The following is a 25,802-nucleotide window of genomic DNA, read 5'->3' on the forward strand; positions in this document are numbered from 1 at the left end:
CCCAGCCCTCCCACACTGCAGCTCTAGATGCTCAGCAGGACCTGACTCCTGTCCTGATTTTCTGCCGGTGGGGGTGACGGTCCGTCGTCATTACGGATCGTTTCAATACCACTATCCTGGCTGATGCGGACACTTTCGTGGTTTGCTCCCCACTCGTTTGGTCCAAACTGCGCAACTGACATCCAACTCTCTTTTTGTACCTGTATTTGGTGCTCCCTAGCAGTACATTACCATAATATTTTAGGGTCTGTAATATGTCACTCAAATGACCAGTTTCTTTTTAAAAAGGTAATGATTCTATGATATCCCTTCTCTAAGATTACTTCTTGTAGATGGTACAAATAGCAGCTTCCTAAGCAGGAAGGAGAGCATTTTATATATACATTTCATATACATTTCACATGGCAGAAAATACAAAGCAGCAGAGTCGTTGAGTGGGTGCCACTAGGTAATTGATTTAATTTTTTAGAAGAAAAAATAGTGAGCTTTGTACCTCCCCCTGTATGCCCAAATAAACTCGATATGGATTAGAGAGAGAAAATGTTATAGCAAGAAACTATAAAAATGCACAAGAAAACAAATGTGATCATTTTTTCTGCTTTCAGTTCTGAGAGAAATCAAAAGAAAATGTTTCAAAGTATGATGACACAAATACCAAATTCTTTGCAGGATAAGTTGTATAAATAAAACAAAACTATGAGAGGTGAGTATTGTTTTAAGATGGAGCACTGGGTGTTATACAAAAACAATGGATCGTGGATCACCACATCAAAAACTAATGATATATGGTGACTAACATAATAAAATTAAAAAAAAAATAAAATGTGTTTTCTCATTCAGTTTCATAGATGTTTTCCAATCTGTTGGTCCACGTGTGCCTCCTTCCACCCTGGTGACTTCAATGTGCACAAGGAGATGCCCGGATGATGCTCATCACTTGGTAGTGATGGTGCTGAGGTGTAACATGAGATGTTGTTTTGTTTAGGGTGTGTGTGTTTTCCATGTAATGAGCTGCATTGTTTCTCTTGTAGGAGCTTGGTGACAAAGCTTGTCAGGTTTTGAAGTTGCTCAGTCTCAGGCAGGAATCCTGGTTCAGACACTTTTTAGGTGGACAGTTTTGGGCAACTTACTTCAATTTTCTGCACTGCAGTTTCATCATCTATAAAACTGAGACAGCAAGTAATATTTGTCCACCTCGACAGCTGTTACAATTAAAAACAGTGCTAGGACAATCGCTGGTAGACAGTTGCTTTTCTTTCTCCTAAAGATTTTTATTTATTTATTTATTTATCTATCTATCTATCTATCTATTTATTTATTTATTTTATTTTAGAGGAGGGAAGGGGGCTCCATCCCACGACCCTGAGATCATGAGTTGAGCCGAAATGAAGTCAGACGCTCAACTGACTGAGCCAGCCAGGGGCCCCTGCAAGTTGCTTGGGCAGATTATAAATGTCAATCTGATTACAGATACTAAACAAATAAAACTTTAAAAAATTAGGATAAGAAACATATTCCTATACACTTTTTTTGGGAGTTTAAACTGGTAGATTCTTGGGGCACCTGGCTGGCTCAGTCAGTACAGCATGAGACTCTTAATCTCAGGTCATGAGTTCGAGCCCCATGTTGGGGGTAAAGTTTACTTAATTTAAAATAAATAAATAAATAAAATTGGTAGAGTCTTCTTAAAAAACAATTTGGTTATGCAGCAAAAAGCTTTGAAAAGTTCGTATCATTTGAACCAGTATTTCCATATACAGGAAACTATACTAAAATGATTATCAGAAATGCAATTAAAGACTTACAAACGAGGATGTTCATCCTTATCTTAATTATAGTAACAACAAAAAGAAATAGCAGATATCCCACACTAAAGACATGATTAATTAAATAGCATGCATCCTATGATGGATTACTTTAGTGAATCTATCAAGTTAATAGAATGCAATATGTAAGTTCTATATAAAGAATAACCCCAATTACATATTCAGAAGACCTCGAAAGAACTATAGTCAGCCCAAGAAGAGGAGACAGAAACGCTTTTGTTTACTTCTTCTTACTGTTCTGTTTTTTTCTAAGGTTTCTGTATTTTTATAACTAGTTAGTATTTAATTGATCTTGATAAAGACGCTGTGACGGCATGGGAAATGTTCTTGAACAACAAAAGCTAAAAAAAACTAAGCTGGAAACAAAATTTATACCATTTGTACACTGATGGGACATAGTATAATTGCACCCCTGTTAAAAAATAAACCCACGACACAGAAAAAAGTAAAGCGCATGTAGGCAGGAGATGTCTTGGATGCTAGATCTAGAGGTGATTTCTTAATTTTAAAGTGTTCTATACTGGGTATTAACCTTTGCTTTTAAAAAATATATGAGGGAACACCTTTTGGGCACTTCCTGAGTTGGTGGGGAAAGGAACAATGACCTCAGGGCAGAGAGAGGAACGTGGAGCCCAGCAGGGAAGGCAGAGAAGGGCGTCTGGTTTTCCTGCAACCCGCGGAGCAGCAGGGACCCCGGGGCTGGGGAGAGAGAGCAGCGTTGTGGCTGAAGGCCACGTGGTGGTGGCCGGTACGGATGTTTCCTGCCAACTTATACCAGAACCTCCCACTCGGACCTTGACTCCTTGCCTGATTCCCAGCCGACCCGGGCAACAGTGGCCCCATACGTACGTCCCATCATGTTGCGGGAAGTTAGGAAAAAGGGCAAGAGCTGTGGGTGACAAGATGTCACACTACCAGTGTCCTTCCCCTTCTCGTGAGGATGGTGGCTTCGTGTGGCAAGCAGAGGAAGGATGCCAGGCCCCCAGGCGTGTCTGGGCGAGCGCACGTGCTAAATATTCCAGTTCAGACTGGGGAAAGTCCATGATTAATTGGCAATTTAGAATAGCATAAATGTGGTTGAAAGAGCACTCCCTTTTAATGATTTTTCCCCATATTTCACAGATGCTGGATTCCAAACTGTATCTGGTTACAAAATAAAAATGTTTTTAAAGAAAAAGAGGGGAAGAACAGAAAAACCAATGTCAGGGGGAAAACGAATGCATTTTAAGGATTAATTTTGCAACTATCGACAGATCTGACGAGTTCACTTTTTTTCCCAAAAATCTCTGTCATCATCCAGGACTGAATGAAGTCCGCGTCCATTATTACAATAGCTATGTTGGCGGAAGGGTCGTAAGGACCTGCAGCCAGCAGAATGCCCATGCCGGGTGGCACTCAGCATCGCTGTCATTTCTCTTTCTGGTATTGCGACTTGCATTACACAGGCGTTTAACCCAACACCCAGTTTCTAGCAAGTTTCAAGCTGACAGAGGTCATCAGATCCACTAGGATTCAATCCCACAGGCAAAATTAACATATTAATGAGATGGTCTGTTCATATTCGGCCTTGGAATTCCACTGATGACTTTCCAGATGGTTCACAAAACCGGCTCACTTGCATTTACTTATTAGTAAAATACAATACCTTTTATATCAGACAAAATATTAAATGCCATGGCAATTGTCTGGTGTTGTTTTTTCCCTCGACGTGTGTTAGAATGGGAAGGGAGGAAGGTCCAAATTAAATAGAATGTCTATCTTGAAACATGGATGTGCTAATTTTATTGGGGCAGAGAGGTCCAGTGGGATGCGCATGTCTGCTTTTGTCCTCGATCATCCCTAGGCAAGGAGACGAATTAGACAGTTGCCTAAATATTTAGTCAGTTCAGGAAATAGTTGAATCCTGCCTGGCATAACGTGTTTAGATTGAGCCGGAGGTGAATCAGCCTCTTTGGCTGATCGCTGACCTGTAGGAGCCCAGATGGCGTAAGACTGAAATACAAAAGCACAGGAACTAGAGCGATCCTGCTGTCCAGACACCCTGCCCTCGGGGTCAGATGCACTTTCACGGAGGGTACTGGTGCAAAGTCCCTGAAGATGCTGGCCACGCGATGGCCTCCACCAAGTCTAGCACCAACATGCTAAAGAATTTACTTAACGTAATGGGCAAGGTGTCTCATCGTGGAGGCTTATTCTGCCAGTGCCATAGCTTGTCTGAAACTTGCAGGGTTTTCTCGAGGCTGTGAGAAGACACAGAGGGGGCACTCCAGGGTGCATACTTTTGGGAGTTCCTCCCTTTTAGTCTTTGACCGAAGAAAAGTACGTGAGGCTTATCATTTTTTGCAAACATGTCAGAAATTAGGGAAAGAGTTTGCGGTTGCTGACAAGCTGAACTAGAAGCCGGGTGACGGGTGGGGGTGATGTTACCAAAGCAACTGTCCGCCCCCTTCTCACCTAGTGATACCACACACACACCAACGTGGCTCTGAAGCGCAGCCCTTCTTCACGCTCCTTCCCACCGGAAAGAAGTTAGGAAGTAAAAAGCTGAGACCTCTTGAGGTGAGAATTACAGTTAATGAGCCTGGATATACAAGAAAGACTTGGGGTGAGGGTAAAACTCGGAGCTACCATCTTAGGGAGGAGTGTGTGCCAAGCACCATTAGAACATTTGAAATGCCGTATTTCGTTTAGCCTTAAGAACTACCTTATGCTGTACGTACAATGATCCCCCCTCCCATTTTACAGAGGAGAATACCGAGCCAGGACAGAGAAGGTTTAGGTTGCCCAAGGACACACATTGGCACTAGACAGATGCAGGACTGGAACGCAGGCTGTCTAACCCTAGCCCCACACCTGTAAGCCCTGTGAATCACCACCTAAACCCGCTGTCACCTGCTGGTCCGAGAACCAAGTCTAATTCCAGCCTCTGGGAGCCAGGAAAGGAACCCTCTGCAAGCGTATTTAAGAGTAGAAATAATACAAGTTCACTGAAACCCTCCTTATCAGTAAAAGCTCCCACTCACAGCTGAAAAGCATCAACACTTACTACTGTTAATGAACGTATGTCCTTCTTTATAAGCTGCATTTGTCACAGTGACACAGATGTATGTTTTGTTACCAGAAGCATCGTTAGAAACAAAAATCAACCTACCATATAATTTACTTAAGACCATAAGTAATAGTTCATATGAACTTTCACATTCCTGGTCTGAAACAACCGTCATATCAGAACAAGAGCAGACAATTTAAGCAAATTATGGCATCGCTGTTCCAAGTATTCAACAGTTATTAAAAGTGATGCTTAGGAAAAATAGAAATATGGATAGATAGTTATAATGAAAAGAGCCAGATAAAAACTATATGTATTGAATATGGAGCGACTAGGACCCTCAGACATTGCTGGGGGTAGCTTACATTTGAAATCTGGAACACGGTTTGGCTTCATCTATTAAAGCTAAACACAAGCCCATTGAATGACCTGCAAGTTCAGCTCGTGGGCACGAATTGGGGGGGGGGGCAGTGACGAAGGCGTGTGTCCACTTAAAGACATGCACAAGAATATCCGTGGCTGCCTTATTCATATAGTCAAAAACTAGAGACACCCCAAGTGCCCACCAACAGTAGGACAAGTAAGTCCGAGTGCTCTCTCCAGACATGTGTTTACAGAGGAATACTCCTCAGGGATAGAGTAAAAAGGAACCACTGCTCTACTCCACATTGTGGATGCCCCTCTCCTACCCAATATTGAGGAGCAAAAAACCAAAACAGTAAACGGGCATGACAGATGCCTGCCAGAGTGCTGCAGAGATCCTGCCCACCAATCCCAGGTCACACAGACACGTTGCATGGGTCAAATCTACTGAGCTGTATATAGAATATGTGCACTGTGGCTATGTTCTACTTCAGTAGGCCAGGAAAGAAGTGTGTGCATGAGGACCATGACTATGTGTGAGGACAGAGAGATCACTAGGTGAATGTTTGTCGAATGAGTAATGTTCAGATGGATGTTTTCCTTGTTGCTGCCAAGGCTAACGCAATGCTAGAACAGTGTCCCTTCTCCTCGTAAACTCTGGCTGCTCCAGGAGGCTCGAGTCCTGTTTATTAATATAGAGACATCGGTAGGGAAGACAATTACAAAGGCTTGAGTGGCCCAGAGGTTAAGGAAGAGATGGAAATATATTCTTCAAGGACTTGAATATAATTAGTCGTATTTATCCCATTGTTTTCATTTACATTTGAGATTTCTATCTATCTCCCTCCCTTATCTGCTGACTCCCTTGGCAAAGACCTACTGCTCTTTGAAAGCAGAGTTGCATTTCTTGGGGATGCGTTCGGACCCGTGACTTTAGCCCCTCCAACAAAAATACCAATTCTCTGAATAACTGAGTCAGAGAGAATCTCGGGAAAGCTCCTTGCTGTTGATGTACGTTGGTATAAGGAGGGTGATGGATTTACTTCAGAGCACGCATCAACCTAGGGAACACGCCATGCCTGAAAGCTTTTTGAAAAAGCAAAGCGAGGTAACTAAATGAAATCAACACAGCTGTCGGTTCCTGGGTTTAGCCCTGTGCTCTCAGAGTCGGTGAGCAGCTACATCATCCTATATGCCATACAATAACAAGAAGTGTTATAGCCATATGCCTCTAAGGTGGGCTCCTTCCTGTATCATTGTATTTGGACTATCTTTCCTAAATTGACAAGTGTCAAAATAAAATCCTCCTTGAGGATGCAGAAATTCTGTAGCTGATTTGTCTTTTCAAGGAAATGCTTCTTCCAGTCTTAGATCAAGAAGACGGATACCTCTCCTTCCCTTTCAGTCTGTGTCAGCTGGTAGGAGATTGTGCGACCCAGTGGGGTTCGGGAGATGCACACCACAAACGGGTCCATGCCCCTCAAAGAGAGGACAGGCTCGAAAGGACAGTGAGCTCTGAAGGTGTGTTCGTAGCACACATTTTGGCTTTTAATAAGCCTAAGGTTCCCAGGGGCAATGGTGAGTCGGATACAAGCCCAAGGCCAGTCAGAGAGCGCTCGGGACAAAACGCAGGGAAACTCAAGCGGTGTGAAACCCCATTAGGTGAGTCTGGTCTGGAAGGCGGAGCCAAGTCAGGATTCCCAGTAAGGGTGGGTAATCCAGGGAGGTCGGGTGGGAGTAGTTCCAGACCCCATCAAACTCCTTCATCTGCAATGTTTGTGATCTTCAAACTATGATGACTAATGGTGGGAAAGGGGTCCCCCTGTGTGTGGACTGTCCTATGCGAAGGGATGGACAGATGCCAATAGGTATAGGCCAGGGGTCTAGACTGTCCGTGGGGACCTCGTCCTTCTCTGGGGCTTAGACTTGTTAGGGTGGAGCCACTGGAAGAGGTAAGCTAACCAAGGTCATGAGTAGGAGTATTTACAGGTGCAAGCGATCTGCAGGTTTTAAAATTCACCTATTGATGACGGTACTACAAGTTCTAGTAAGACTCAGGGATTCACTGAATTTGATGCATTTTAGCCTCATTTGTGTAGGGGAGGGCCGATTCAGAGCTCGCCCAGACTCAGGCACACGGCAGGGACCAGGATCTGAGAACGCAGATTCGCATCAGGGCTCAGACCTGGTGCATCATCATTCTTACCGTATCCTCTGGGCTAGAGCAAGTCCTAAGAGGAGCTCAAATTCAAAGGGAGGGGAAAGAGACCTAACTCTGGATAAGAGAAGTGTTGAAAGTCAGGGACGCAGAGACGAATAAAGAACTGGGACCGTCTTTGCAATCTACTAAAGCCTCTTCTCTTGAGAGTGGCTTCTAACTAAATTATTTATTAGTTCATCCACCTTTGCAGCAAATATGTACAGAACACCTCATTTTGCAAGTACTGGGCAGGATGCTAAAAGCCCAGATACAAAAAAGCAGAGAACAACCTTGCTCTTGGGAACATGTTCATACATAGATATTTTAAACTTTAAATAATAATTTTATTAGAAATAAAGAAATTGGGACGCCTGGGTGGTTCAGTCAGTTAAGTGTCTGCTTTTGGCTCAGGTCATGATCCCAGGACCATGAAATCGAGTCCTTGCTCGATTGGGCTCCTTGCTCAGCAGGGAGCCTGACTCTCCCTCTGCCTTCTGCTCTCCCTGCTTGTGCTCTCTCTCTTTGACAAATAAATAAAATCTTACAAAAAAAAAAGGAGTCATCTATATTTCAAAAGGTTAATTTAAAAATTTAGTTTTCAAACTATGCTTACTTATCACTCTGCTGACAGTCTTCAATGTGGGAGAGGTTTTGGGAAAAACTCAGGTTTCTATCTTGACCTACTGGGGTTCATACCTTAAGTCCATCACTTCCAGGCTGTGTGACAAAGGACACTTACTAAACCTCTCTGAATTCCAGTTTCTTTATCTAAAACAGGGAGACCACCATACCTACCTCATAGCTAATGTCAATATTAACTGCAATAATCCTCAGCTCAAAGCCCAGCTCATTTATAGGTAATATCCAATAAAAATAACCTCGATAATTGTGTCCTTTTTTCTTTCTTTCTTTCTTTTTTTTTTTTTTTTTATAAGTGCACCTTTATCAATGTATCACATCTGCACAGAAGCCAGGCTTGGAAATGTATTTTTATTTTTTTTAAAGATTTTATTTATTTGTTTGATAGAGATAGAGAGAGGGAGAGCACAAGCAGGTGGAGTGGCAGGCAGAGGGAGAGGGAGAAGCAGGCTCCCCGCTGAGGAAGGAGCCCGACGTGGGGCTCGATCCCAGGACCCTGAGATCACGACCTGAGCTGAAGGCAGCCGCTTAACCAACTGAGCCACCCAGGCGCCCGGAAATGTATTTTTAATAAGATGGTGTGAAGCGAGAAAAGTTAAAGCATGGAGCCAACAAAAACTAAAAATGTCAAAAAGCACATCCTTCTCGATTAGAGAATTATAACAGAAAAAGGCAAACGCTATTGAAATGGTGGTGCTGACATTTCCTCCCTGGTGTTTTCTACACGGTGAGGCTGGGTCACTGGGAGCCAGAATGGGACATTCTGCTCTCGTTTCTGAACACTGCAGTACTATTTAGTCGGGTAGACCTGCCACGATGCTCAAATGACAGGCACAGAGGAGCATAATAAATACAGATTTGGTTAACTCTGTTGGGAGCAGAACAGGTTATCAGAGGGTTGAAAAGAGGCCAAGTGCACTTCCCCAGTTAGAAATGAAACAAGAGAGTGGGCATGGCTAGCAATGCAATGAATTTTATCCTTTGTATAAAATATACAAGCTTTAGCCTCTACATTCTGGGCTCGAGAAAGAGCTCGAGAAACAGAATGCTAGAAGGTTTTTTTATTAGCCTTATAAATCACCGAATTTCTTACACATTTTGTGGAATATATTTGGGTCTCCAATAATATTTGCAAATCATACGATAGTTATTATCAAAAAGGAGAAACAACTCCTGTTTGATACTAAAAATGTCATATTCTCATAGTTATGACAAATCTCTTCTTTCTTCCATCTCCTGAAAACATGTACTTAAAGGAAAAGTACATAGTTATTTATTGGTTCAATAAGCTGCACTGTTCTTGAAAAAATGTATCACATTATCATGATTAATACTTAAATTTAACCATTACTATGTCCGTAGTATCTGGTAATTTTTATAACAAGGGTAGTAAAATTTTAAACGTTATTTTGTATTTATTATGTGGTAATTTAAAATTATTTCCGAGCATTTTAATATACCTGATGCCTTAGTAAAACTTGAATATTTTTCATTCCTCTTGATCCTTCTATTTGAAAAAAAAACGGGTCTCAAAAAATAATGAAAAACAAATGTACAATTACAGAGAAAAAGTTCTTAGCTCTTCAGGAAATCATTATACATATGGGTGTTTTGGTAAGGAAATGGAGCAGAAGGAGAATTATTTAGAAAGCAGGTTTGTCTCAGATATTTTGCTAAATTGTGTAGTTCTGGTTGTCATGGCAATAGCACTATGATTTAAATAAGTCTATACAGAAATAGAAGTCACTCATACTATATTCATAAGAATCAAAGAAATCTCATTATTTAATGGGGAAAAAAAAAACTCCCCAGTTTGGATGAGGGAGGGAAAAACATGGTGTGTCAAATTTATTTTTTCTGACAAACTGTTTGTTATTTTATCTGTGAAACAGCATAAAGACAAAATATTTAGAACTAAACAACAAAGGGAGCATTACATAGTAAGCGTCTGGAAGATGCTAGGTCCTTGGGAGATACGTTATAGACTCGGGGTCAGCAAAAATCATTGAAAAATAAGAGACAAACATTCCACTCAGGAAGTCAGGGGGGAAAAAAAGAGCAAAATTCAAAGAAAGTTGAAACAGGGATATAAGGAAACTTCAGGACTTAGTAAAAGGAATAACATTAATGTGAGAAATGGGAAAAAAGGATTTTTTAAGATAAGTAATTCTTACATGCAAGTTTCAAGCAAGATTCATCAGTGATATTGGCGTAAAGACATAAACACCAGGAACATCAAAAAATTATCAAACTACAGCTACAGGAGAGATTGAAGGATTATAAAACAAAGCTATGATTCAAGTGGTGAGTATTATTAAATTACTAAAGTGGACAATTTTCTAGAAAATATAAATGACCCAAAAAAGAAACAAAACAATCTGATTAGATCTATGAACTTTAAAATAATTAGTATTCAAAAGGCAAACCACCTTCCACCTCCCCAAACGATTTTAGAAAGACTTGCACCATTCAAGGTACCTATCATCCTCATTTAGCACAAACCAATTTAGAGAGGAGGAATCAGATAAAGCCACCCAATTTACTCTTTCACATAAAACTGACAACAAAGGATTGTGTAAGAAAGCAAATAGAATCTCTTCTCACTAATGTAAGTAAATGTAAACATTCTTAATAAAGACTAGAAAACTGAATCTAGGACATCATGACCAAACAGAGTTCACATTATAAAGGAATTATTCAACATAAAAAAATCCACATCAATATAATTGCCACATGAGCAAAAAAAAAAAAAAAAAAAAAGAGAGAGTTACAGTAATCTTAATACGTAGAGGAAAAAAAACATATAAAACTTAGCATCCTTGATTGCAAACAATCAGGAAAGATTATCTCCTGGAACCCTAAGTAAACAGATTACCTAATGGCAAATATTTAGAGACACTACATTAATTTGGAAACAAGAGAAGAATATACACTATCACCACAAACTATCAATGTTGTACTGGCAGTGCTAGCCAAAGCAATAAAAGAAGAAGAAGAAATAAGAGACATGAGAGACAAGAGAAAAAAGGTGATTATGATCATTTACATTAGAAAATAGTAAGATATTCCACAGGAAAATTATTAGAACTAATAAGAAAAGTCAGCAGGGTTTCTGGATAGAAGATCAACATATGAAACGCAAGACTGAAAGTCCCAATAAACAAATTAAAATGCGATAGAAAAATAACAACAAAAGTACAAAGTACATAGAAAAAAATAAAATAAAAATGTTCAAGAAATTGATAAAAAAATACAAACATTATTAAAGAAAAAAAACATGAATAAATAGAAATATAGATCATATTTATGGAAGAAAAGAATCAATAATCTAAAGAAGCCAATTCTCCTCATATTAATCTATAAATGTATTTCCAGTCAAAATCCCCAAAGAACTTTTTTATGGACTGGGTCAAAGTGATTATAAAATTCATATGCAAAAATAAAGATCCAGAGATAACCAAAACAAATAAGAAAATAAAGTTATTATGAGAACTTACTTATTAAAACAATATATTACTGATACAGTTTTAGTGAAATAGATTAAAAATCAGGAGGGGTGAAAAAACATTTCTAATAATTGGGGATAACTGGGGATAGGAACCATGGAATATTTGACTAAAAATATAACATTATATCAATGGTTCATATAAACAGAAGTTCCTGATGTACTGAAATCTAAGGGTTTTAGGAGGAAAATGTAAGGTGACTTTGAAGTAGGAGAAGGACGTCTATGATAGGGCCCTAAAGTCAGACAACTGAGCATCACTGAACAAATCTCACTGCACATCTCTCCGTGCACATCACCAGGGGATGGTGCAGAACCTGCCACATTCAGCCTCATTCGTAATCAGGGAAATGCAAATTAATGCTCTCCCTATAATCCTGTCACTAAATATATACCCGGAGGAAAATTCTAAACACGTATCTCAGGAGATACGTACAAGGATGCAATACTGTGTATAATTAAGAAAAAAAGAAAGAAAAGAAAAGATACTTAAGTGTCCCTTGAAAGGGAAAGAGATGAGAATATTGTGGTTTTTTTCATTGAAGGGCATTAATGCAGCAGTTAAAAAGACTGAATTAGCCCTTTCTGTATCAATACAGATAACTCGCAAAAGCCGTGTGGATTTAAAAAGGGAAGTGCTGCATAAATGTACTATGTGATAGCATTTCTTCAATCCTTAATGGCTCACAATGTTATAGATTTGTAATAAAAAAAAAAAAACACAACACCTAAACAAATAAAAAAAACAAACTGTGGGAAATTTATACTGAATTGATGACATTGTTGTCTCTGGGGTGCAAGGGGAGAAATGGATCTATGTTGGTAAACAAAAGGAACTTGAGCTTTCAGCAATTTCCTCTTTCTTCTATGTTAATAAAAATCTGAAACAGAAGTGGAAAATGTTAGCAGTGTTAATTCTAGATAGCAGGTGAATGAGTGCCTTGGCTATACCCTTCTGCACTTCTCTTGATTAGTACCTCTGCCCCCACCTCCAAAAAAAGACCGTTAATGAAGAAAGATATCATATGTTCAGTGGGAAAAAAAAAAAAAAAAAAAACACAGGATAAGTCTATTTTAATTTTCCCACAAATGCACAGCAGGTGTTTGAGTATTTCTGTGAGACATTTGAGAATTAATAAGTTCATTTTTAAGGATTAAGTACTTTACATTATAACTGATAAATTAATGTACAAAATATCATCGTAGCAACTCTTAATTACTGATGAACTGATGGTCTAGAATTTTAGATTATCTTTCTTGCAGATATCTTTTTGATTTGTAATATCCATCAAAGACTTTATATCTCTATAATCGTTTCAATAAATTGTTAAGGGAGAAAACTGAAACTAGTAAGTAAACATTTGGTTTTTAATCGGTTCATTTACACCTTCAATCCTTACTTCAGAAGCGAGTTTCACTTTGTTCCCAGTTTTGTGTCCATAAAGGAGGACAGCTAATCTCTGTGAACCTTTTTTGAACTTCAACAGGAATTTATAAAATACATAACAAATGAGAGAGAAAAAGAGAGAATGAGATTTTACTTAGGATTCTCAAGTGAGTTTCAATAGATCATATGGTCAGATGTTTTCTTAGGGAAATTACCAATTTATCAAAATAACAGTGAAAAAACATTTACTTTCTAGACATTTTCTTCTTACTCCATTTTTCTATCACCATTTCTATCACTTACTTCATCCTCAAAAAAAAAAAAAAAAACCAACAAAAATGGAGGGGCATTTCAAACCCTCCCTATGATTCCTCGAGCGTTATAGGGAAGATGTGTGTGGTTTGGCAAAGAGATTTAAATTATTTTTAATATTCCTTTGCTCTGCAAAGGCCACTGAGCCCTGTCCCACCCCACATTGTTGAGAATCCCTACGGATCATCTAGTCGATAGTCCCAAAGAGCAGAAAACATTTAAATCTGGAGCCAGGTGATAATCGTACAAGTTCTCTTCCATACTTGGGCGGGGGCTGGTGGAGCACAGATGTTCTCAAAATTCATGTTCCTTGTTTTCAATAAAATCTTTCCTACTCATCGGACTCAGGAAGAAGGAAGGCACAGCCTATTGTAAGCCTCCAGTTGTAGGGAATGATGGCAAGCCCTCAGCTAAAGCAGAGGTGACCTTTCTGTGGGTGGCGTGGCAAGGTCATGACACTGTCGGAACCTTTTGGGATTTTCAAGTCCCAGGGATGGACAATTCTCACCACCCGGATGCTCCCCATGGCTGCCACTCTGGAGAAGATTAATCTTCCAACTTGTAGCTCAAAGACTCACCCTCCCCAAACTGACCTTGTTTCCTTGCAAAAGATAAAACAAATTAAACTTCCGTAAGAACCATTTATAAACATTATGGCTACATCCCATAGCCTTTTACAAGTTCTTTTAAAAAGTCATAGGTTGCACCTGACATTTAAAAGAAAAAAAAAGTCTTCTGGTTAAATAATTTAAGAGCAATGTAGAACAATATAATCACACACAGCCCTGCTTAGAATTTAGGTTTATGCATTGTGTAGAACAGAAGGAGCAGGTGCGGAAGTCATGACAAATCCCCCTCACAGAAAGCAAACCAACAACCTAGAGACGGGACTTGGAAGTGTCATATGACGGTAGGTAAAGCAGAGATGATCTGTGCAAACAGTGCAGGTCTGACCTGTAATCCAAAAGAGATTTTTAACGGCTGGCCTGCTGTGCAGCAGAAAGATGCTCTGTCCTCAGCTGCATTCAGGCCCCCTAGTACCTTGTAACCCAACTTTCTGACTCCCTGTCACTGATGGACGAGAGATCCTTGACAAATACTCGGTTACAGCTAAACATCGAATCTAGGATACCTAATCTTCCAGAATAGATTCACATGCTTACTGTCCTATTAGTGTTTTTAAAATTGTTACTCATCTATTAGAAGGTACCTCAGGGTATGTTTTTTAAAAAATCATGGATTTCATCTAATATTTTAAAAGATAATTTTTAATTAAAAAAAAAACTCAACAAAATCATTACCAAAAAAAATTGACTTAAAAATCCTCAAGAACTACCAGGGGACTAGGAACCACGCTGAAGGTATTAAATTTTTTCATTTCTTTAATCAACAAATTAAGAAATTATTACAGCCCAGGCACATAGATTTTGTTTTGCTGGGTGTGGTCTATTAATCCCCAGGAATTATGTGAGGGACTGTGTGTGTGTGTGTGTGTGTGTGTGTGTTTATGCTATTCACCGGATTCTCAAATGAGACCCTGACCTAAAAAAAGACACTATAACATTTCATAAGTATATTAAGTGCTACCTGATTGAATCAAGGAGAGATAAATGGGTAATCACAACAAACTTGCCTACAAATTCCATATAAACAGGAAAGATATTACTTTCTACTTAAAATCCTTGGAAATCCAACAAATATGTACGTGTATATTCAAAATTAATAGTTTATGAGCTGAATTCTTAGCAGAACAAAACTAAGGAGAATTCCCCAATAAACTTAAGCCATATATCCAGTTGACCCCATTAATCCACTGTATTTTCATTTCAGAGCACCAAGGTAGAGATCGTCCCTCTCTGCCATTCACTGAGACAGTCTTCAGACCCAGTACAGATTATCCAAAATGCTGACATGGGTTTCCTTTTTAAACCAGCCTGCAGAGCGCTCCAAAGCTATAATTATATTTTCCCTACAGGAAATATTTGTTCTCTCTAATTAAGGAAGAATAGCACGTCTCATCTAATGAAGGAGTGCGATTTTTCTGAAGATGAACATTAACTTGCTTGTTACAATGTAACCCAGATTTTCTATGTTCATTTGGATGCTCACATCCTTTCCGATGTTGTCAGATGCTGGAGCGGAACGGACTCACTTGGCATCATGACAGCACCTAAAATTTATGTCCCACTGGACGTGCTCCTCTCTTCTCATTTCAGAGAACGTGTCTTCTGCTGCGACACTCGGGGAAGCTGCCCCCACGGCGGAAACCACCGTCCTCTGCAGTGACCCCAGCCAGATGCTGGGGAGCACACAGGTCATTTGGTGACCCTGCCAATGGAAATCTTTCTGGACATCTAGCACGTTCCATGCTGACTTACAGAAGGATTTTTCCTTACTATCAAAATGTGTGACTTTAGAAGCAGGGTAAGATGCAGAAAACATCCTACTGATGATTTCGGGAACCAAACCATTGAACTGATATGTGAATTCAAAGGACAAAAAAAGGAAAAGAACAGAACTCCTAAAGAAAACTTCAACTTCTCTCTAAAATAGTCTGGCTTTCTTTCTCACTGGTGTATCTGTGTAACACCTCCGTCTCTTACTCAAACCCACACTACACGTATCCTGGGTGGGAGAGGAGACATTTAACAGTGTGAGCAATTTCACAAGTGATTTCTTCTCAACTGCTTTCTTTTCTCTCTCCATAATCAATCTATGGATGCAAGGACAGACTCTGGACATTTCTCGGGGTGGTGACCCCCTACCTCCCCAGGAAAAACAAGATGGCTTTCATATTTAAAGCCTGGAGCCTTCATTCCAATCTGACCCCATTCTCCCACCTGTCCCCAGGTGCCCAGAGGGGCCCCTCCAGAGCACCAGCTCCCTGCCCCCAACGTCTCCTCTGCCTCAGCCAGAATCCATCCAGGCGCCACACACTCACCTGTCCATGGAGCTGGCATCCTGCCATGTGAGTTTTTCCTCAAGGAACCCCTACTTCCTGGGAAATATGGCATCTAAGCCACGTGGACCTCATTTTTGCAACCATCAAGGAGCTCACACTGCACTCTGGACTAGCCAGGCTCTCTGTAGGCGAGTCACGGATGTGTCAGCACAGAAAGGGACAGAGGATGGAAACTGACTGATGCAAATCCACTGTCACCCACTTATTACAAAGACACTGAGCAAAGAGAAAACACCTCTCAGGTCCAGGAGTGTACGTGATAGGCGACATTCCTATTTCTAAAGAACAACATATTTCCTCTATTTGCCACTCCCTGAAAAACACAAAGTCACTGAACCAAAATTCAATGGAAAAGACTAGACCATATCCTGGCTTCCCAACGTGTCGTCCATCTGCATCTCTTTGGATCCCTGCATCTCCACAGACAAATCCCCAACCAGGAAGCCTTCTTTCCAGCCACACCCACCAGGATTTTAGGGATTTTACCCAAGCAGCCATTCCCGCTGTGTCTGGGACTGCGCAGACAACCTGGTGTCCTCTCATTATCCTCAGATAACCCTGGACACCAACCAAAGTTCCCAGAGGAACCGGGAGGGACAAGCTTGGATACCCGAGGACTCAGGATGAAAATGAGTCAAATGAACTGTCAGTTTCGGTGTCTGAAGACATCTGGGGGGAACTCTTCCCAAGTTTCTGTAAGTCACTGAAGCCAAATGTAATTAATCATAAAATTTTTAAATGTTTATGTTTAGCTCAAGTAAAATATTGTAAGAATGTAATACAGTATAAGCATATTTAAGAAACTGAAGGCTCGGTACAAGCCCCCAAATCTCCATATGTATGCTTGAAACTCCATTTATTTACTGCATATATTTGCATGCCAAATTGCGCTGACCAAAAATGTGGATTTCAGAATAAGCAGACATAAATGAATGAATGAACAAACGAATGAAGGAATGAACAAATAAATAAGCAGGTAAATAAATAAAGTGTACTGTCCATTCCACTCTACCGCCTGGCCTCTTCTCCTCCACCTGCTAACCTTCTTCAACTCTCCATCTATATATTCTTAGGGTGTGTCTAACGGTAAAAAGGAATATGCTCCACAGGTTCTATTTCTCAGCTGGCCTCAGGAACATAAACCATTGTATTCGGAACGCATGATGAAAACCAGTGAAATAAACTGCAGGTTTCAGCGTCCGAGACATTTGGGGAACTGTCCCAAAGTTCCCCCAACCCCTCTGCTGCTCAAGAATGTCTGAAAGCAGCCAGGTCCAACTCTGATGAAGGCGCCATTTCAGGAACAAGTAGTCATTTTAAATTTAACATTGCCAATTCAATCCTCAGTGTTGCATTATGGAACAAGTCCAAGTTTAGGAATTGCAAAAATTATTTTATCATTTTTTTAAATCAAGGTATTTATTATTCATTCTACTTTAGTTAGAATCTCCAACATTTAGCTCATTTCAGAATCACACGGATGATATCCTTTACACAAGTTAAGTGCATTTTAGAGCCTGTGTTTTGGTTTAAAAATTATAAAAAGTGAGTAATGAAAATGTCTGCAACTCCTCAAGGCACCGTTCCATTCCTGAGTCCTTCTCTGCCCTCAACGCAGAGAAATCTTTCCCAAGATGCACACCTGGGAAGGTGTGGGGACCAGCCCACTCTGCTATGAGCCTGTGTTGAATGGACTGCCCCAAGCATGGGGGACATGTGGGAAATGAATGAATGAATGAATGAATGAACGAATACCCTTCTCACCCCCTGAGGACTGCAGAAGGAGAGGTCCAGCATGGGAATCTATGAGGAGCCAGAAGGGGTCAGGGATAACCATCCTCCAGCTATCAGAAAGCCAAGATATCCCTCACTTCCCTGTCCCTTCCCCCATCTCCCATGCCAACCTCATACCCTTCCTGGAAGGCAGTCCCTACCACCACAGGCCCGGCGGCAGGAGAGAGAACTCTCATCTTGAGACACTTTTAATTTATGTTCCAACTGGGTATTAGGGGACTAGCGGACTCACAGAACTGTAATTTGTGAGCAGAAATGTCTTGGGACCTACCACTGTTTTTTCCCAGGGCCTTAACATATTCTCCTCATATAATACTCTTTAAGGGAAGGTGAGGCAAGAGAAGAACATGTGTTTTCATGACACCACAAATCACACTTTGTAATAGGGTTGTTACACCAAGGTAAGTAATAATACTACAGGTCTGAAAAGCTGTGGACAATTTTACTTATGCTGACACAATAAAAGAAATACTTTCTTGTGGGCCAACATAATACTGCCCATAACGTTGCCTTTTCAGATGAAAGATAAATTTAATGTGTCTCCCTACTATCTTTTTCAAAAGGTTTGTAATTTTATTTTTTTAAAGATTTTATTTATTTATTTGACAGAGAGACACAGCGAGAGAGGGAACACAAGCAGGGGGAGTGGGAGAGGGAGAAGCAGGCTCCCCGCTGAGCAGGGAGCCCGATGTGGGGCTCGATCCCAGGACCCTGGGACCATGACCTGAGCCGAAGGCAGGCGCTTAACCGACTGAGCCACCCAGGCGCCCCAAGGTTTGTAATTTTATTAAGTAAAGGAACAGCAGATACTGAAGAGCAAGGCTTTCCATTTTGAATGTTCCACTAAAAACAGCCAACCCATATCTTGAAACAGAGAAGGAGTTCCACGATGATAAGGCAAAATAATTCATGGGAAGAGGGAGGTATTAAGGAAATTTATGCAGAATCCTGTCTATTTCCCACAGTCTGTGCTTGAGGTGATGTTTTGGAGCAAAGAGCGTGGACCCTGGAAAGGAGCCTACTGAGAGCTATAGGAAGACTCACAGACAGAAACACAGGAGGTGACAGTCCCCAAGTGTTTGCACATCACAACTCTACCACAGGGCAGACGGGAGCTGGGGCACACTCGGGAAGCAGCGGGACCATGAAGCTGCAGGAGACTGTGGTCTCCTGATCAGGGAAGCTAACTCCCTGGGGAGAGGGGACCCTGGGAATCAGCTCAAGGCCTCCTGAGAAGAATAAGCAGAAGGACGTTGGTCTGACTGTAATTAATGAAGCATCCGAGGGAAGACTTTCCCTTGGGGAGAAGAAGGGCTGTATCCCCGGGAAGGGAGCTCACCACACAGCTTTGGATTCACTGGGAAGAAAATTGGCCAGTGAAGGGTGGACTCGAAGGCCAGTGTTTCCCGTGCTCTTGGCGGTTGCCAATTTTCTACATATGAGGTTATAAGAATCTACATATGGATCTCTGTGTGGTTCAAACATGGAATTTCTTTATGCCTACACTGGTCATGGGGTGTCAGCTATCAATCTACGGGGGAGTTGAGGCCAAGTACTATTAGACTACAAGGGTCTCCTGCGTATCTAGTGGCCACATCTTGAGGACTACAGAAGGGGAGGACTGTCACACTGTAAGACAGACGGGTTCAGCTGTATCCTTTGGAAAATACCAGGAAAAAAGGACCCAACCCATTCAGCACAGGAGTCCCTGAGCCTACGTGCTTTCTTGCATCAGATGGGCCTTGGGTCTTTCAAGCCAATCAACTCTTTTTTTTCTTTTTTTAAGATTTTATTTATTTATTCAACAGAGAGAGAGGAGAGAGCATAAGCAAGGGGAGCGGCAGAGGGAGAGCCCAAGCAGGAGCCCGATGCGGGGCTTGATCCCAGGACCCTGGGATCATGACCTGAGCTGAAGGCAGACGCTTAACGACTAAGCCACCCAGGCGCCCCTCAAGCCAATCAACTCTTAAATAAAACACTCACATCTTGTTAAGTGGAGATACTTGCCCTGGTCCTGGGGTTTCCTTCCATGAGAGAAGCTCCACGGGCTATAACTCTCCTGGCCTCTGCAGGAGGGCTTCCTCCACAGGCGAGCAGGAGGCAGCCCTGGTGGGAGGCTTAGAGCCCTCCTGCCCGGGGCGGCTACCCCCCCATTGCTGACAGGGCCCACACGAAAGCCAGCCTGCGTGACAGCGGAGCTCAGAAGCAGCTTGCCCGCACTCGGGGGCACGTCCCGGGTCTGCTGTCTCCCCCAGTCCACAGAACCGGTGTCTTGGCTCCTAACGCCTTACTCCACTGTCTTACTTCTCAACCGATTACGAATCAAACGTGAAGATGAGCGCCGACAGATAATGTCCCCCAAAGACCATGAAAGCACTTGGATGTGTGAGGACGGGAGGCGGCAGCAAGCCCGTGAGCCGATGCTGGGCAGACGCGCCAGGACAGCCACCGAGGCTGTCACGACCGGGCAGGGAGGAGGGGTATGCCAGCATCATGGAACACCGTATTAACCTTGTGTACCCCTCACTTCAGAGGCCAAAGTGATAGCTTAGAGAAAGAAATGTCCCAGAAAGTAGTTAACACACCACAACTCTGATTTGTGTAGGAATTCTCAGAGGGAGGTGCATCGGGAGGGGGAACAAAGGAGCAGGACATCCACGCCTCACAACTTCCTAGAGCTGCCATTGCTCCCGCAATAACGTGTGTTGTTCTTGGCTGTTTAACAGAATTTCTTCTGAAGGTAGTTTATATGTATGCACTTTGTGAACACTGAAGTTTTAAACAAATGAATGCATTATATCATTATATCATATATACATTCTTATATATATAATATATACATATACATATTATGTACATATATAATACAAATTATCATATCATATACATAATCATTTATAATAGTTATATATTAACTAAACTGTTACAACAATAAGATGGTTATATGATATAATTTATAATTATATATGTTTGATACAATTTATGTATATAATATGTATAAATTATTATAAATTATATATCACGTATAGTATATATTACATACTATATAATATATATAATATATGTGTGTATATATATTATTATATATTGTACATTATATAGAGGATTTTGATATATGATAAAATACACATTATATATAATGCATATGATATAACACATTGTAGATATTGGTTTTGTTGCTATTTTTATCATTATTCCTTTTTTGCCTACTTGGACCAAATTATTGTCAACTGAGCCTAATAAATAAAGTTTGAGCGTGTTTCAATTTCTGGAGTGCCCTGACTACAAAGCGTGTCCCCTGAATGAGAGCTTCCCCAGCCTGGTCGGTCCCCAGCCTGTATGGACATTAAAACCACAGCCTGCCACAGGCTGGAGACATCCACACTGCAATCTTACTGGCTTGATTCTGGCCAAGCAAATACTGCAGATGCTTTGGTTCATCATAATTAACTAATCACCACCATCTCCCACATTATACCTCAGGCTTTTAACTTAGAAGTGACCCTATTTAGAATCTAGGTAGAGAAAGTAACATCTTTTAAAGTGTATAATATTATTAATATTGTACCTATTTTGCTGTAATCCAGGAAATGAGTTCAGCATTCCAAGAACAAACATTTCATCTGATTCAATTTCACTTGTTTTCTTTTAATAACTTGTTAGAGTACATCTTATTTATAGTTATTCTCTCTTGCAAAATTTACCAAAAAAAAAAAAAAACCCACAAAAAACAAATGTAGTGTGAAAAATACTCCCCATCAACATCAAGAGTGCTCGCCAACTTGAACCATGGGGATACACATTTCTTACATAATGGTTTTGACATGATTACACATTTCAAAAAAATGGAGGATTCATAAACAATGAAAGCCTAAGTTTATCCAAATTTTGAGACCTCTCTGAGACTTAGGAAATGGGTCTATAAATCTACAAATCCTTCAGCTTTCCATGAATTTCAATGAGTTAGAAATACTGCAAACATAACCTTTTTTTGCAGTATTTGGGATTTAAATTTAGGTTTGGGTGACCCTGGGGAGAAATGGGAGAAAAACATGGGAATTATGACTCATCTGAGGATACTATGTCTTCTAAGTTAAACTTCTAATACATTAAATCATTACTAATTTCCTGCTAATCCCTGTCCTCATTCATTTGCTTGGTAAAGAATTTTAATAAACAGCACTAACACCATAAATTTACATACTGACCCAGTGGCAATGTTACCACTGAAAGGGAAACAATATGCTTTCCAAGGTTTATATTTGTATATTTTTCTGTGTGTGTGTGTGTAGTCAAATATCGAGGCTACGTATAAGTTTTTCCAATTATATAAATTTAAGGCTCTGTAAGATTTAAATGCCAAACGGAGGGGTGCCTGGGTGGCTCAGTCAGTTGAACATCCGACTCTTGATTTCAGCTCAGGTCGTGACCTCAGGGTCCTGAGATCGAGCCCTGCTTTGGGCTCTGTGCTAAGTGTGGAGTCTGCTTAAGAGTCTCTCTCTCCCCTGCCCCCCCTCCCCCGCTCATGTGCGCGTGCGCTCTCTCTCTGTGTCTCTAAAATAAATAAATCTTTTTTAGGGGCACCTGGGTGGCTCAGTTGGTTAAGCGACTGCCTTTGGCTCAGGTCATGATCCTGGAGTCCCGGGATCGAGTCCCACGTCGGGCTCCCTGCTCGGCAGGGAGTCTGCTTCTCCCTCTGACTCTCCTCCCTCTCATGCTCTCTGTCTCTCATTCTCTCTCTCTCAAATAAATAAATAAGATCTTAAATAAATAAATAAATTAATTAAATAAATAAATAAATCTTTTTTAAAAAATAGATGTCAAATGGAAATGTTCTAAAAGTTTCTATGTACAGCTGGATTTATAACATTAATTTTTTTCGATGTCAATTTCAGTTGCCCAGCCAATAATTTCACACAAGATTAATTTGCAAGACTTAGCATATTAGTATCATTCTGTGAATTATCTTCATATTTTAAGGAAAACTACAAATTGACAATAAACAACTATAAACCCAAGAATCCTCACCATACCAAACTCTAAGGTACAGCTGCTAAAATATTGATAATATTACACCTAGATCCCAAATCCCAGACTGTACTGTGTGCTGATGGACGTGCTGTAAAATTTATATGTGCACATTGTAATGAGGTCTTCAGTATCCCTTTGTCCTTGAAGTCTTCTGAGATGTCAACATTTCTTTAATACTGTCCCATCAATACATGTTACTTCTAGTGTTTTCCAAGAAACCTCCAAATGTAGCAATTTTTAGGAATTTAGTGAAGAACTCTATATGGACAACAAAGAAATCCTCAAAAGATTTCATTCAAAGACAAGCATACGTGTAAAGACCTCTGGATGCATTTCTGCTTTCAATGGCCTGCCCAAGGTCATTATTAGTGACAAGAATATTAACAAAGTTTTCCATTGACAAGATGCCATGGAGGTCTGTAATTTTTAGATTGTCAAATAATCCTGTAAAGCTACTGCTTTAAAGGTGATTAAGGCTATGCGTCAAAATGATTACCATAGAGACCTTTCATCAAATAATCTACAAATATGTGAAGAGTTGGTCCTAAGAGAGACACGGACTCCTCAACAAACGTTAAGTGCTTTAGATATTCTTAAACAGTCTTCTTCCCAGATTTATAATTTTTATTTACATTTCTTGGTGCTCAGAAGGCCAGATATACCTTCAGCCCAGAGAGGATGTATGTGCATCTCCATGCATGAGATACGATTTAATTAATTCATCAATGGGTGGGGATGGGGAGTTGGAGGGGGTGTTAAATCTCTAAGAAAGAGTCAATAAAACCCTTTAGGTAAAATCACTTGTTAAAATGAGATGTTTACACGATAGTGTAACTTACATGTCCCATTGGATTACAAAGCACCTGCAGGAGGGGAGCCCTTTAAGTTGGCTACTACAGGAATAACTCTGCAGACCAGTGTCCACCAACCCTACCTGCTGTGTTCATCTTGACTGTGGAGGCAGCAGTTCATGGTATTCACCAAGAAGCTAAACAAACGCCCGAACAGGGACTTGGCCAAGAGATCCCGGTAAAATTCAGCCATCTCCACAGTATGTCGCCGTATGATGGTGTCCCCTGGAACAGCAGAAAGGAGAGGAGGTAGAACAAGGTTTCCCTCACATAGAACAACACCGCGCACATCCATTTTATCCCTCACACATCCCCCTACGCCAAAAGATGTTAAAACTATGCGACAAGGCTGATAAATGAGGTCTCTGCCAGTTATTACTTAAAATGTTTCCCAAAGTGAGGGCCATGTACCCTGCAGTCTTATTTGTTACCGACACAGCACAGCTTTGGATCTCGAGGCAGGCTGTGTAATTTCCTTTCCGTTAGGGAACCAACTGTGGGCGGGGCCTTCTTAACAAGCTTTTCGATAACCGCTCACTGGCTTGAATATGAATTGTCCCCAGGGCCTTTGGAAACCTGGCCATCTGGAAAATCAGTCATATTTTAAATATTTTCAAAGACATGGTCCAGCTAACCAAAATGTGAGTGTGGAGTTTGGGAATGGGTTGGGGCCTTTGGGTAGAAATGTTTATTTCATTCTCTAAGAGACGGTGATTGAAATCTTGAGTGATAGGGTTTTTAGAAAAGACTCTAGAAAAAAACTAAAGAAAAAAAAACAAACCAAAAAACAAAACAGGTGAGGATGATTTGGAGCTGAGCCTGTGATAGCTTTGACGCTAGAGATGAAGAGGAGGAGGGAGTCTAACACTCATACCCTGTGGCCATGGCCAGACGGCCAACCTGGGACACACGGCCGAGCAGGGGGTTAGGTAATAGAATGATGACCGTGTGAAATAACAGCTGAGTGAGCTGTTGGTCAGTGGAGGAGAACTTCTTCTGAGATAGGCAGAGATAAAAGAAAAAAAGAAAAAAAACAGCAGGTAAGGAAGACTCAGAGACCTACAAGTTCAAGGCCATCGAGATCAACAAACAAGGTGGCCGTGAAAGCAGGTGCCATTTATGACATTATAGAATTAAGGTCTCCAGAGTCAACATGATTGAGGGTGTTGATGGGTCACCAACATAGTGGGCGAGTAAGGACACGAGGATGGTGTAAGCAGAAAAATGTGTGTATGGTAAATTCTAGATATTAATGGTGCGTTCAAGTTTTCTTTAAAAAGTCATGAAATATGATGATTTTGGAGAAGTTCAAGAAACTATATAATTAGATGCAAGGGCTGGTGGGAAAATGGCTCAGAATAAAGTATAAAAGTGAGGTGGGCCCGAATAATAAAGGGCATGCGTGCTGGGCTATCCTAAAGGGATGAGGTTTACTCGGAAAGAACTGGGAGCATCTTTGAAAGGCTGTAGTCCACGGATGAAAATCACATTTGCAGAATATGATTCAGCAAGACTATTCTTGAGGCAGTGGGGAAGGGAGACAATAGGAGATAAAAGATTAAAGAGGATGTTGTTCCCTGCTCTAGGGAAGGAATGACATCTTAAGGCAGTGGTGGCAGAAATGAAGAGAAGGTAGTGAGAATGAGAGCGATTTGTGGAGTAGAGCTGACTTGCGTCTGGTCTACTCAGTGGAGAAGGAGGAGGAAAAGGCATCAGAATGACTTTTGCACAGCTGACTGGATGATGGGGAGATTCATAAAGTTCCAGAATATGGAAGGGAACCTCTAGAGCTAAGAGGCAGAAAGGATAAGCCACGTACCTAAACATCCGCAAGTAGGTTCAAGAGGAGCAACAGGTAAGGACAGTGGTGATTTCGAGAAAAA

General features: G+C 40.8%; 1 protein-coding gene across 1 annotated transcript in view; it reads right to left on the reverse strand.

Moving 5' to 3' along the window:
* MYO16 (myosin XVI) overlaps positions 1-25,802 on the reverse strand; it is a 435,081-nt gene that overhangs the window by 181,712 nt on the left and 227,567 nt on the right. The window contains exon 19 of the mRNA XM_035003781.1: positions 24,003-24,144. Coding sequence (XP_034859672.1) covers positions 24,003-24,144 — 142 coding nt within the window. The remainder of the gene's footprint in view (positions 1-24,002; positions 24,145-25,802) is intronic.

This window comes from Mirounga leonina, unplaced genomic scaffold (genome assembly GCF_011800145.1).
Source record: "Mirounga leonina isolate KUSES-001 unplaced genomic scaffold, KU_Mleo_1.0 Mir_127, whole genome shotgun sequence".
In the NCBI taxonomy this organism is placed as follows: Eukaryota; Metazoa; Chordata; class Mammalia; order Carnivora; family Phocidae; genus Mirounga; species Mirounga leonina.